Below are 13,781 nucleotides of genomic sequence, written 5' to 3' on the forward strand. Positions count from 1 at the left end.
TCTCTGTCCTAGTAAGCACCTGAGCTATCACCACTAACTGCATCGAGTGTAGGGAGGGCTGATTTGCTGATGACCTGGAAAAGCAGTAGGCCAATCCCATGGTACACATACATCCGGTAATCAAGAAACCCCAGGGCTTTCTTCCAAAGATCTGAGGGACCGTGCAAGACTGGTCTAGGGCATGAGGGTTCAAAGCCCTTCCCTCGGGACTCCTCACTAGACTCCCACCTTATTCAGCCCAGTGAAGGCCTCTGGATGAAATGACAGGCTGTGCCCAAAGGGCTTGGGAACTCCCAGGGATCGAAAGGGGGACACCCTGGGGTGAAGAGGTGAAGAAGTCAGAGCAGATGGCAATGACTCATGTACTGGCTGCTAACAGCTCTCAGGGTCCCTCTGCTCCTGAGGAAAGACTACCCAAGATGAAAGGAAAATACAGAGCCCTGCACTTTCCATATTCAAAGTACCACCCCTTTCTTCTCCTTGACGTGGGTCCACAGCCAGTGACATGTACACCCTTTTCGTTCCTCCCCCACCTCGCACTAGTCCTGATGTCCACGAGCCAGGTCCAGATGGCAGGCAGGGCAAGCAAAACCAGGAGCAATCTACGGATGGGTGAACGCACAGTGGATGCCAACTCGGGTGAAGCTGATGACATGCCCAGTGCAAATTAACAGGGAGGCGTACATATGAGAAAAACTGCCACCTGTGGGCTCTTTTCAGTCCAGAAAATGTAAGCAATTGAGGGTAAGGAGATAACTTCTAGAAAAAGCTGATTTAAATAATAATCTATAAATGTACAAATAATAGAAATAAAGTGAAAAGTGATTGTGATTCTGAACACTAGCTCTTTTCTAAAATGATGGGGAATGTTATTTTAAATTAAAATAATTCAATAGTAGAGCCTTTTATTTCATGAGACTATCAAGAGAAAAATATATAAATGAATGAGATCATAAAATAGCTACTTCAGTCAGACAACTTTCAAAGACCCAGTGCAGTTTCTCTCAACCGGTACTTCCCAAAAGGTGTTCTCCAGAGCACCCCTCCTCATCCCCTGGAGAGGGGACAGCTGGATCCCTGTGCCCCGGCTTTATGTTTCTCCTTTCACTACTGACGTGTTTATTTCCTACCCACAAGAGGCCAGGTGCTTGTTTCTCCATTCCATGGACAAAAGCTCTCTGTTCCACCACCCCCTGCCCACGGCAGGGAAGAACCTGAGTAAGAAGGAATCGCAGTGCGTGCATACATCAAATGCGCCCAACGCCACGGGCAGTCTGGCAAGAGGAGGACTATGACAATAACACTGCCATTTTGGCATATCAGAAAGTGGCAGAAGCCAGAAATGATGAAACTTAGTGAGGGAAGAGGAAACATTTTAAGAAAAATGTGTCATCAGGTCTGCTAGCCATTGGAAAGGGACAAGGCACTTCAGAGCAAAAAGAGAATTTTCCTGTTGTTGCAGAGAGATCAAGTCAGCTATTTAAGAGCCAGGCTGCCCTCGGCTCCTAATAAAGGAGCCGACAACTTAGCATAGTCATATTGCATCCATTAACTCTCAAATCCCACTCCCAGAATCAATGCCCTCTGAACATTGTGCATCCCCCTAGCCCTTCAGCTGTTAAACTGTGGCTTCTTGCAAAATGCAGCCCACAAAGAGTTTATAGTGACACACCTATACCCAGCACCAGCCAGAACTTGGGACTGGATGCCTTGGCTTTGCTAAAATGGCCTGGCTGCATAACCTGAGAGGCAGATGCATCCACCTGCACAGCCCTCCTGCTGTGGGGATGAGTTGCCACCACTGGTTCACATAAGCCTGGAAACTAAACAAAACTTTCTGTGCCTGGGAAGGGCCTAGACACAAGGTCAACTGCTGGACATGGGGCTTGTCATTCAAACGGGAAAAATAATACTGGCCCTGTGTCACCAAAGAGGTAAATGTGGGGACTGAATGAGATGCAAATGAAAGTGGTGCATCAACTTAACAGATGCTCCGCCAACATCAGAGGCTGTGTATCTGTTAATAATAAAGCCAAGAAAGAGAACAAAAGATGTACAGCTCTGAAAGGGAAAGAAAGAGGCCAGATTATTGCTACCACTCATCAGGGACTTCTAGTCACCCACTGTGTTATGTATTTTATACACTTTGTTTCATTTAAGGGTTACAACCACCATATAAAGTAGATACTACTATTTCACAGGTGAGAAAACTGAGGCTTCATGGGGACCAGGGAGGTTAAGCAATCTGCCCAAGGTCACACAGCTGTGGTAAAGGAAATGGAATTTGAACTTTGTTAGATTACAGAGCCTGGGCAGATGGAGAGGAGAAAAAAGATCAATCAGAAATCTACTATAAGAAGTAAAATAATTTACTAGAGATCCCCTGGTCTAAAGCTCTATTCAATGAATCAGTAAAATGAGGCAGAGATGGCAGAGATGGACAGAAAACTTCTACCGGCTTTCCTGCCTGTGGGGCTGTAATCATAAGGGACACTGGGGCTGCTGCTTCGCTGCTATATGCCACTACGCTGGCTCTGGAGGAGAGGGAAGTGAGGGAAAACTGGTCCTCGTCTTCAGACACTTCTCTCATAAGAGCAAAGTAGCATCTAGGGCAACCCCAACCTGCCTTTTCCCCCTTGTCTCAGCACGGGGCCTGTCTGCTCCACAGCAGAGGACAGTGAACACACAAATCTGGGCTAAGCCTGGGGGAGTGAGGAGGAAAGCAAATCACAAACAGTGTAATAAACCACTTAAATCACAGGATGTTTTAAAAGGCAACGCAACATTATTATTCTTCGTTGGACCAGAACGGTGAGGTCTAGCAAGAAGACGCGTTTAACACAGAGATCAGGTACAGCAGGCACGCCCATCACCGCCCACCACCCCGCTCTCCGGCAGCAGCATCTCCTGCTTATATTTCATGAGATGTTGAAAGCAGAAAGGGAGCGGCTTTCAGAAGTCTACTCAGCAAGCCCCCGGATCTAACCCTCTGTCCACATGCCCTCAACGAGGGAGGACTCACACCTCCCAGGTCATTCTGGACTGCGCTAACTGTAACTATGCCGGGACTCCCAGAATGTGGCTAAATGTTCTCCACTACTTTAACACCCTGCAGCTCACTGCTAGGCTTGTTTAAAAGTTGCAAAAAAAGTTTATAAATTCACTACAGTGTACTCTGAATTTTAAAATTCAACTGAGAAGATGTAAGAGACTACTAATAGTAGTCTGGAAAGACAACTAAACATAGTGGGAAAACCAGATTTCAACTAAGAAAACTTGAGCCAGAGCCAACGCTGTCTGCACAGTGGGAATAATAAAAGCTTTCCCGCATAGTCATGGTGAGGAGTAAATAAGACAGCATTCGTGAAACCACCCAGGACAGGCCCTGTGCAAAGAGAACCCTCAATCAGTGGCAATGAATCTGAATCTGTACTTCTACCTCCCTGTGCTTCAGTCTCCCATGTATTTAAAAAGAGAAAGCCATGTATACAACTTGGGATAAAGCGAGAAGGTATGTAAATGCTCCCTTAAGTGAGAGCGAATGAACAGAAAATGAGGACAGCAGGTGACAGATCTATGGCAAGGTTTCTCGACATAATCCTCTGAGTCCACATGCTCTGGCAGATTCCCCAACATTTCCAGTTCTGTCTGTGGGCCTCCTCTAAGCAACATCTACTTTGTCCCACGAAGGTGACTTGGGGCAGGGCACAGTAATCCAACCCTTCTTAAAGGGCAATTACCAAAAAAGGGCAACACTCCTTCTTGGTAGAAGATCACATCTACAGCTTCTTGCCACAGAACAGGTCTCTCAGCCTCAGCAATACTGACATTTTGGGGCAGACAATTCTTTGTTTTGGGGAGATGTCCTGTATTATTGTATGATGTTTACCTGCACCCTGGGTTCCTACCCACTAGATGCCAGTAGCGCCTGCTTCACCCTCCCACTGTGACGACCCAAACTGTCTCCAGACAGTGCCAAGTGTCCCCTGGGGCTTGCTGGTGCCCTACCAAGTCAACGTACTCTAGCATCATGTTTTCTTCTATAACCTCTTCTGGAACAGTGAATAAAAGGAAAACAATCCAAGAATTGAGTGGCTGAACAGTTTCACATCAGAGTTCACCAGCAGAACAAAGCTGTTAGTAAATCATTTTATTCTGAACTGCCTGGGCTAGTGTTAGAGGAGTTAGCTCCGTGGAGTTTAATATTAAACTCAGCTCCAAGAGATTGCTAAACAGATTGTAATAAAAAATAATTGTGATAACAACTATTATGTACCATAATAATTAAAAACACAAAATCGTGGCACTGACCAAATCTTCTACTTTATTACTCTCCTTCCATCTGGCCAACACTGACTGTCTGCCTCCTCCTCTTCGGCCTCCTGTACTTAACAGATGGGGTGGGAAAAACTTTTTCAATGGAAGATTTTTGGATTTAAAACGTTTATTTTTTTCTACTTTTCACTAGAATTTTAAGATATTCTGCTGGTCAACATAAAAACCAACTAAGATAAATTGCAGCATTCAAGAATTCGGTGTTTACCTGCACTCGAATGTTTATAGCAGCACAATTCATAATTGCAAGGCTGTGGAAACAGCCCAAGTGTCCATCAATCCAAGAATGGATTAATAAAATGTGGTATATGTATACCATGGAGTACTATTCAGCTCTAAGAAACAACGGTGATATAGCACATCTTATATTTTCCTGATTAGAGCTGGAACCCATACTACTAAGTGAAGTATCCCAAGAATGGAAAAACAAGCACCACATATACTCACCAGCAAACTGGTATTAACTGAGCAGCACCTAAGTGGACACATAGGTACTACAGTAATAGGGTATTGGGCAGGTGGGAGGGGGGAGGGGGCGGGTATATACATACATAATGAGTGAGATGTGCACCATCTGGGGGATGGTCATGCTGGAAACTCAGACTTGTGGGGGGAGGGGGGGAAAGGGCATTTATTGAAACCTTAAGATCTGTACCCCCATAATATGCCAAAATAAAAAAAAAAAAAAGAATTCGGTGTTTAAACAACAAGGTGGTGTTTGCCAGTTGCATTATGTTGACAGATGTGACAACAGTCTACTACACAGAAGCTACGCTCTGGATAATCACTAAAGGATTAAGGACCTATTGTCCACGAGGCTTGTTTTTATTTTAATAAGTTTAGTTTTATGTACAGTAGTGAGCTGGGATTAATATTTAGATGTGTGAGATATTAAATCAATTCTGTCTTTCATAAAGAAGAAATGTAGCATCTCAAGAATTCAGACTCTGACGTCAGACAGACTGCGCTCAAATCTTGACTACACCACAGTTTTACTGTTTCACTTTGGCTAAACGCTATAATATCTCTATAGATTCAGTTTCCTTTTCAGCAAAGTAGGTTTTCATCACCTGTCAGTGTTGTTATGAAGATAAGAGAACACGTGTAAAGCACTTAGCAATGGGCCAAGAATGTAAACGTAACGGTAAACTTTAGCGACACAGAAGGTGTCCCTGGCTCTGAGAGCACTTGGTTACGTGGCAGTCTCATCACACTCCTTGCAAGATATCTGAGTGAGCACTCTAAGGCTCTAGAAGCCCTTCCCCTTCTCAACTATTCAGATCATCTTAGAGATTCAAGGAAAGAACAGCTGGTCTTGAGGGATGAGACTTACCCACTTCCCCCTGGAACCCGTTGGACCCAAGCAGCACACCCAGACCAACCCCAGAAAGAAGCCCCAAGCTTTTGCCACAGAGCACGGAGCTCTCTCCAAAGATCATGAGAGCTTGGATAAACTCTCACTTTTATCCAAGGCCCCTTGGACTCTTTTTTTTTCTCGACAATTCAGCCCATAGTCGCCCCCCAATAGAACACAATGGTATTGCAATAGATTTTTTCCATCCCCAAAACCATGGGCCAGGATTCTGAAGTAGAAGGCAAGGCAAACCCAATTGTTCTTAATGTCACACTGACCTTCTGCCTTTGAGACCTGGAAGCCACAGCACTGGTGGACATAAATTCTACTGCCTGCTGCTCCAGATCCAAGGGGATAGGGTAGCCCTCTGGTAGAAATCTGTCTGTTGCCTCCTGGAAGAGAGGAAACCTGGATTCCTACAGAGCTTGAAATGGCCGTTTTAGGCTAAAAGGAGGGGTTGATGAAAATCAATAGCTGTTCCGACATATCTGGCTTGACTGGCCCTGCTGAGCTTACTAGAACTTGAGGACATCTCTGCCAGGTTTCAAGGGGTTTGCACGTTTCAGAGCACTGGCCCTAAAGCCGAATGGTGGACGTTCTCTGGACATAACAAACTTCCCTGGTTCCAGTGTGCGCCAGGGCAACAGGGGGAACTCTGGGGCAGGGAGGCAGCATCCTGGGCTGTGAACATAAGTGCTGAGCTGGTTTAAATGCCTAGGGGATGACACAGCTGGAAAAGAACTGTGCTAGCCAACTGAGCTTGACTCTAATTAACATGGCAGACACTGACCATCCTAATGGTTATTTCACAAGGCCCCACCTGGAACCATGGAATGCTATGGAATGATGTTAGGTATGATGTACACAAGGCTCAATTCCCAGGGAGCGAACATACAACCAGCACAGACTTATACTGCTCAAAGCAGGTGAGGCCAGGAGAAACACCTGGAGAGAGTCAGCTTACTTTGTTCACAGGCTTCTCTGGAATCTTCACAGACACCTCAGCTGGTTTTCCCTTCTTTGACGGCGTTCTCTTGATTTTAGGCGAGTGGAATTTGTCCATCAGCTTCATGGTGAAGGAAGAGAGATGAGATCGCTGAGAGTCTGAAAACAAAGAGGGTACTGATTGTTAGAGGGCAGAATGAGAAGAAGAATGGTTCACTGACCTTTTGTGGAAATGAGCAATGTCCCCAAACCAATCTTTTTTCCTGGCTGTTCGAAGTTTCAAAGGTAGGGAAATACGGATCCATGAAAACATCTCTGTTCCCATGTTTCAATTTTTGCAATTTCCATCTATATTAGGTGGTTCAGAATTGTGGAAATCAGAGGCAGTCCAATAAATATGGAAAAAGAACTTGCAAATATTTCCAAATGTCCTTAGAGAATCCATATGATGATCTAACCAACATCCAAGGGAACTAGCTAAGAAGAAAGAATACCAAGTACAATCACAGAAGCACAGGATGTAAGAACTGAAAAGGAAGGCCCTTTCGAATCATCCTCCTCATTCTTTGGTTTAGGAAACTGCAACAAGTGACATGTGCAAGGCTCCACAGATGGAAGGGGCGACTAAACTAGAGGTAAGGTGTTCAAAATCCTCTGGACCTTGCTGAAAGACTGAACGATTTCCCCCTAAGGTCAGGAACAAGACTATGATGTCTATTCTTGCTATTCCTATTTGATGTTGTACTGGAGGTTCTTGTGGGGCAATTAGATATGAAAAAGAAATAAAAGGCAACCAGACTGGAAAGGAAATGTATCTCTATTTGGAGATGACATGATCTTATGCATGGAAATTCCCAAGCAACCCACCAAAAAATTATTAGTACCAACAAACAAATTCAGGTGTAAGGTGACAGGATACCAGAACAATGTACAAAAATCAATTGTATTTCTATATGATAGCAATGAACATTACAAAATAAAATTTCAAAAAGCTTCCATTTACAGTATCAAAAATAATAAATAAAATACACAAGTATAAATTTAATAAAAGAAATGCAAGACACACTGAAAACTACAAAATATCGTTGTGAGAAATTAGAGATAATCTAAATAAATGGAAAGACATCCTCTGTCATGGATCAAAAGGTGGATATTGTTAAGATGGCAATACCACCCAAATTGATTTACACATTCAATGTAATCCCTATTAACAATCCCAGCTGGCTGTTTTTTTTGCAGACATCAACAATCTAATCTTAAAATTAGTTTGGAAATACAAGAGACCCAAATAGCCAAAACAATCTTGAAAAAGAAGAACAAAGTTGGAGGATTCACACTTCTCAATTTAAAAACTACCACAAAGCCACACTAACCAAGACAGTGTGATACAGGCATAGGGACACATAGATCAATAGAATAGAACTGAGAGTCCAGAAATAAACCCATGTGTCTATGGCCAACTGATTTTCAACAAGGGTATCAAGACCATTTGACAGAGGAAAGAATAGTCTTTTCTTTTCCAGTGCTTGGACAACTGGATAGTCATGTGCAAAAGAATGAATTTGGGCCCCTATCTCACACTATACACAATAATGAACTCAAAATGGATCAGACCTAAATGTAAGAGTTAAAATTATACTACTCTTAGAGAAAACAAAGGAGTTTTTGTGACCTTCGATTTGACCATGTTTTCTTAGATACAACACCATACGCACAAGAAACAAAAGAAAAAAATAGATAAATTGGACTTCATCAAAATTAAAAACTTTTGTGCTACAAATGCTACTACCAAAAAGTGAAAACACAACCCCACAGGATAGGAGAAAACACAGTAATGCCTTGCTCACGAGGGGAATACATTCTGAAAAATGCACCATTGTTGTGCAAATGCCATAGAGTGTACTTACACAAACCTAGACGGTACAGCCTACATATACCTAGGCTATGTGTTATAGCCTATTGTCCCTAGGCTACAAACCCATACAGCATGTTATTGTCCTTAATACTCTAGGCAAGTATAACACAATGGTAAGTATTTGTGTATTTAAACATAGAAAAGGTACAGTAAAAATACGTATAAAAGATAAAAATTGGTACATCTATATAGGGCACTTACCATGAATGGAGCTTGCAGGACTGGAAGTTGCTCTGGGTGAGTCAGTGAGTAAATGAATTGTGAGTGAATGTGAAGGCCTACGACAGACATTACTGTATATTACTACAGACTTTATAAACACTGAACACTTAGGCTATACTAAACCTATAAAAAATAATTTTTCTTTCTTCAACCATGAATTAACCTAAGTTTACTATAACTTTTTACTTTATAAACTAAATTTTTAAACGTTTTTACGCTTTCATAATAACACTTAGCTTAAAACACAACACATACAGCTTTACAAAACTACTTTCTTTATATCCTTATGCTAAAAGCTTTTTTCTATTTTTAAAATATTTTGGTTCTTTACTTTTCAAACATTTTTGTTAAAAACTAAGACATGAACACATATATTAGCCTAGGCCCAGAGAGGTCAGAATCATCAACATCACTGTCTTCCACCTTCACATCTTGTTCCACTGGAAGGTCTTCCAGAGCAGTAAACATGCTTGGAGCTGTCGTCTCCTATGGTAACAATACTTTTTCTGGAACACCACTTGAAGAACCTGCCTAAGACTCTTTTGTTACAATTAACTTAAAAAATATATACATATATATATATATAGCTAGAAGAGTATACTCTACAATAACGATAAAAATACTATACATAGGCCGGGTGCGGTGGCTCACGCCTGTAATCCTAGCACTCTGGGAGGCCTAGGTGGGCGGATTGCTGGAGGTCAGGAGTTCGAAACCAGCCTGAGCAAGAGCGAGACCAGTCTCTACTATAAATAGAAATTAATTGGCCAACTAATATATATAGAAAAAAAAAATTAGCCAGGCATGGTGGTGCATGCCTGTAGTCCCAGCTACTCGGGAGGCTGAGGCAGCAGGATTGCTTGAGCCTAGGAGTTTGAGGTTGCTGTGAGCTAGGCTAACGCCACTGCACTCACTCTAGCCTGGGCAACAAAGTGAGACTCTGTCTCAAAAAAAAAAAAAAAATACTATACATATAGTAAATAGATAAACCAGTAACAGCTGTTTAATATCATTATCAAGTATTACGTACTGTACCTAATTATATGAGCTATACTTTTATACAACTGGTAGCACAGTAGGTTTGTTTACACCAGCTTCACCACAAACATGTGAGTAATGCACTGCCCTACGATGTTATGATGGCTAAGACACCACCAGACAACAGGAATTTTTCAGTTCCATTATAACCTATGGAACCATCATGATATATGTGGTCCAGCATTGACCAAAATGTTGTTATTTGGCACATGATTATATCTGTAAATCACACACAGTCACCATCAGTATCTTTAGGTGATTAGTTTCAGGGCCTCCATCAGATACCAAAATCCATGGATGCTCAAGTTCTTTATATAAAATCGTATAGTATTTGCACATAACCTATGCACACTATCAGTATACTTTAAATTGCCTTTAGATTACTTATAATACCTAACACAATGTAAACGCTATGTAAATAGTTGTTGTAATCTATTTTAAAATTTGTCTTCTTCATTGTTATATTGTTTTTTTGTTCCAAGTATTTTTTATCGGAGATTGGTTGAATCAGACGATGCAGAACCTGTAGCTATGGAGGGCAGATTATATATGATAAGGGACTTATATACAGAAAATATGAAGAACTCTTACAATTCAGTAATAAAAGACAAATCACCCAATTTAAAATGGGCAAAGAATTTGGATTGAATTCTTCTCCAAAGAAGATATACAAATTGGCAACAAAGCACATGAAAAAATGATAAACATATTTAGTCATTAGGGAAATGTAAATCAAAACCCCAATAAGTTATCAATTCATGCCCACTAGGTATAATCAGAGAAGATTAAAGACAGAGTGTTGCTGAGGACTGGAGAAACTGGAATCCCCATACATGGCAGGCAGAAATGTAAAACAGTGCAATTGCTTTAGAAAACGCTGGGCAATTCCTCACAAGATCAAACACAGAGCTACCATATGACCCAGGACTTCCACTCCTGGACATGTCCCCAAGGGAAATGAAAACATACATCCATGTGACTTATACGGGTACGTTCAAGGAAAAGTTCATAGCAATATTATTCATAGTGGCCAAAAGGTGGAAACAATTGAAATGTCCAAATTTCCAGGAATGACAAAATAAAATGTGCTGTATATCCACACAATGGAATATCATTTGGCAATAAAAAGAAATTACGTACATGCCACAACCTGGCTAAACCTTGAAAATATCATGCTAAGGGAAAGCAGTCAGCCACAGAAGACCACGTTGTATGACTCCATTTATTTGAAATGTCCAAGTATTGGTGGGTGCCTAAGACTGGAGGGGGCAGAGAGAGGGATGCAGAGTGATTGCTAGTGAGTATGGGGTTTATTCTGATAGGGGACAAACATATTCTAAAATCAGAATCTGGTGATGACTGCACAACTCAGTGCATTACTAAAAAAACACTGGATTGTTTACTTTAAATGAGTGAATTGTATGACATGTGAATTATATTTCAATAAAGCTGTTAAATAAACCAAAACCCACTGGGCAGTCTTCCTTCATCTCACCATTTACCACAACAACTTCCAGTGTCTGAAATCATCTTGCTAATTGATTTATGTTTATCTCCTCACAAGAATGCAAGCTCCCTGAGGACCTTACCTGTCTTGTTCATGCCTGTCTTCCCAGGGCTTACATGGTACCTGGCCCATCGAAGATGCTGAGCGAACATTCATTCAACAAATGAACAAATCAACCACCACCAAAAACAAACAAACAAAAAAACAGGAAGAGGACTACTTATTGTGGTAACAGAAATTCATAGAATATACTTGAAATTGTCTAAAAATTATGGAACACTATCCTATGCAATGGACAAATAATACCTGTAGTGTTAAAAATAAAAAGCACTCCCTCTGTCAATTTTTTTTAGCAATTTAGTACTAAAAAAAAATAGTACCTTGTACATATAGCACCTTGTACTTTAGGGCTGTCACTGTGTCTACCATTGTTGCATGTGACTTAATAAGACCAAAGTCTTATTTGTCAAAAACCTCCCAGGTGCCAGACAGGATGGGATAAACTATCTACCCCTTTCGCAACTATCTAGGAACTCACTGCACTCTGGACCAAAGAGAAAAGCCAGGGCCTGACCCTCATTCACATGCAGAGTCAAACCAAAGAGCTTCACAGCTGTGTGCTGGCCAGAGCTGCAGAAAGCCCTTAGTCCTCAAAATGTGGACACAAATCCACAGGAAGCCAGTGCACCTGGCTAGTTCATCTGGACAGCTACACAAGCAGGGTCAGGAGGGCTCTGGATACCAGCCCTTATATGTTAGCAGTCAATAATGGAGTTAGAAGTAGGTGAATGGGACGGTGTGATTTCTCCAGCTCCCTCTGACCTGCCTCTTCTCCCTCCCCACCCAAGTAGGGTGGGTCCCATTTATAGTTTATACTTTCTTTTTTTTTTCCCTTTGAAACAGAGTTTCTCTCTCTCTCTCTCTCCCTCCCCCCCCCCCCCCCCCGGGCTCCTGGGCCAGAGTGTAGTGGCATCATCATAGATAGCTCACTGCAACCTCAAACTCCTGGGCTCAAGTGATTCTCCTGCCACAGCCTCCTGAGTAGCTGGGACTACAGGCGTGGGCCATGATGGCTGGCTAATTTTTCTATTTTTAGTAGAGGTGGGGTCTCACTCTTGCTCAGGCTGGTCTTGAACTCCTCAGCTCAAACAGTCCTCTTGCCTCAGCCTCACAGAGTGCTAGAATTACAGACGTGAGCTACCACACCCAGCCTATACTCCTTTTTTATGTTTCATTATTTATGTGAACAGTCTAATTATTCACGTGGTGGTTAAAAGGGTGCGCATTGGGAGCCTGGTGTAGTGGCATGGGCCTGTAGTCCCAACTACTTAGGAGGATCACCTGAGCCCAGGAGCTTAAGGCTGTAGTGTGTGGTGACTACACCTGTGAATAGCCACTGTACTCCAGCCTGGGCAACACAGCAAGATCCCATCTCTAAAGTAAATTTAAATTAAAAATTAAAAAAATTTTAAAAAAGGGTTATGCACTGGAGTTAGGCTGCTTGGGCTAAAATACTTAATGGCATCTCCTTAAATCATTAGTTTCTTTGGGAAAAAAACTATCCTGTGCAATGGAAAAATAAATATAAAAATAAAATAATATCCTTCTTGAGATGGCTGATATGATATAGATTAAACAAGATACTGCCTATGGATAAAGCAATCAGGTACTTATCAGCCTGGCACATGGCACTTGTTCAATACAGTATGGTTTGGATGGGTAGCAAGGTTGATCAGATCTTACTGATCAGATACAGATCTTACTCAGGTTATTCTGTAGCTCTGAACATCTAACTCTCTACCCTGAGTAAAGGAAGACCTTACAAATGCCCACTGTCCTCTTCCTGTGGCACTGAGGTAGAAGTCTCAATCTGGCCCTAAGCCTGCTAATCCATTTCCCCCTTGGTCTGACTCGCCTCCTTCTGTACTGATCTCCTTGCTGCCTCACCCCACCACCCCTCTGATGCTGCCTCACAGCAACTCTGAAAGACACAGCATACCCCTCACCAGGCAGGTTCCCAAGTCAAACGGGATGTGAGAGCGGTTTCCTAATCTGTGTGACTTCTTCCCTGTCATGTGAGACTGAGGGCAGGGGAAAGCAGACACAAATGGGGAAGTCTAGGCAGGATGCAGGGAGGGGTTCTCTGGCGGCCAAAGATCTTCAGAGACACAGGCTGGGTGAACCAACTTCTGCCCTCTCCACTGTCTGCTGCCCTGAGTTGCTGTGTGGGCAGGCATGGGGCTGAGGAACTGGCCAGATTCACAACTCTGCCATCATGACCAGGGCGCAATTAGGATAGACAAGTGAGGTGTGGAGGTTAGTCCCCAAAAAACCACCTTAGGTTCATGCAAGTGCAGGGCTGTCCCCAATGATGACCCAGGGACCAACTAAGGGCACTTCTGCCCATAACATGCTAACAGAACCCAGGAAATAGATTACAGCACTCACGATTCTAGTCTGTCTGG

The 13,781-nt window shown here is 42.4% G+C and overlaps 1 protein-coding gene across 5 annotated transcripts in view; it reads right to left on the reverse strand.

Annotated features, from left to right (window-relative positions):
• RAPGEF1 (Rap guanine nucleotide exchange factor 1) overlaps positions 1-13,781 on the reverse strand; it is a 144,130-nt gene that overhangs the window by 60,861 nt on the left and 69,488 nt on the right. For 3 of the 5 annotated variants that reach the window (XM_076009141.1, XM_076009143.1, XM_012744075.3), the window contains exons 2-3: positions 6,654-6,793; positions 5,968-6,081 (exon numbers count right to left, since the gene is read on the reverse strand). In XM_076009141.1, the coding sequence (XP_075865256.1) occupies positions 5,968-6,081; positions 6,654-6,793 (254 nt within the window). The remainder of the gene's footprint in view (positions 1-5,967; positions 6,082-6,653; positions 6,794-13,781) is intronic. The other 2 variants (XM_076009142.1, XM_076009144.1) reach the window with 1 other exon arrangement.

Source organism: Microcebus murinus, chromosome 12 (assembly GCF_040939455.1).
Source record: "Microcebus murinus isolate Inina chromosome 12, M.murinus_Inina_mat1.0, whole genome shotgun sequence".
NCBI lineage: Eukaryota > Metazoa > Chordata > Mammalia > Primates > Cheirogaleidae > Microcebus > Microcebus murinus.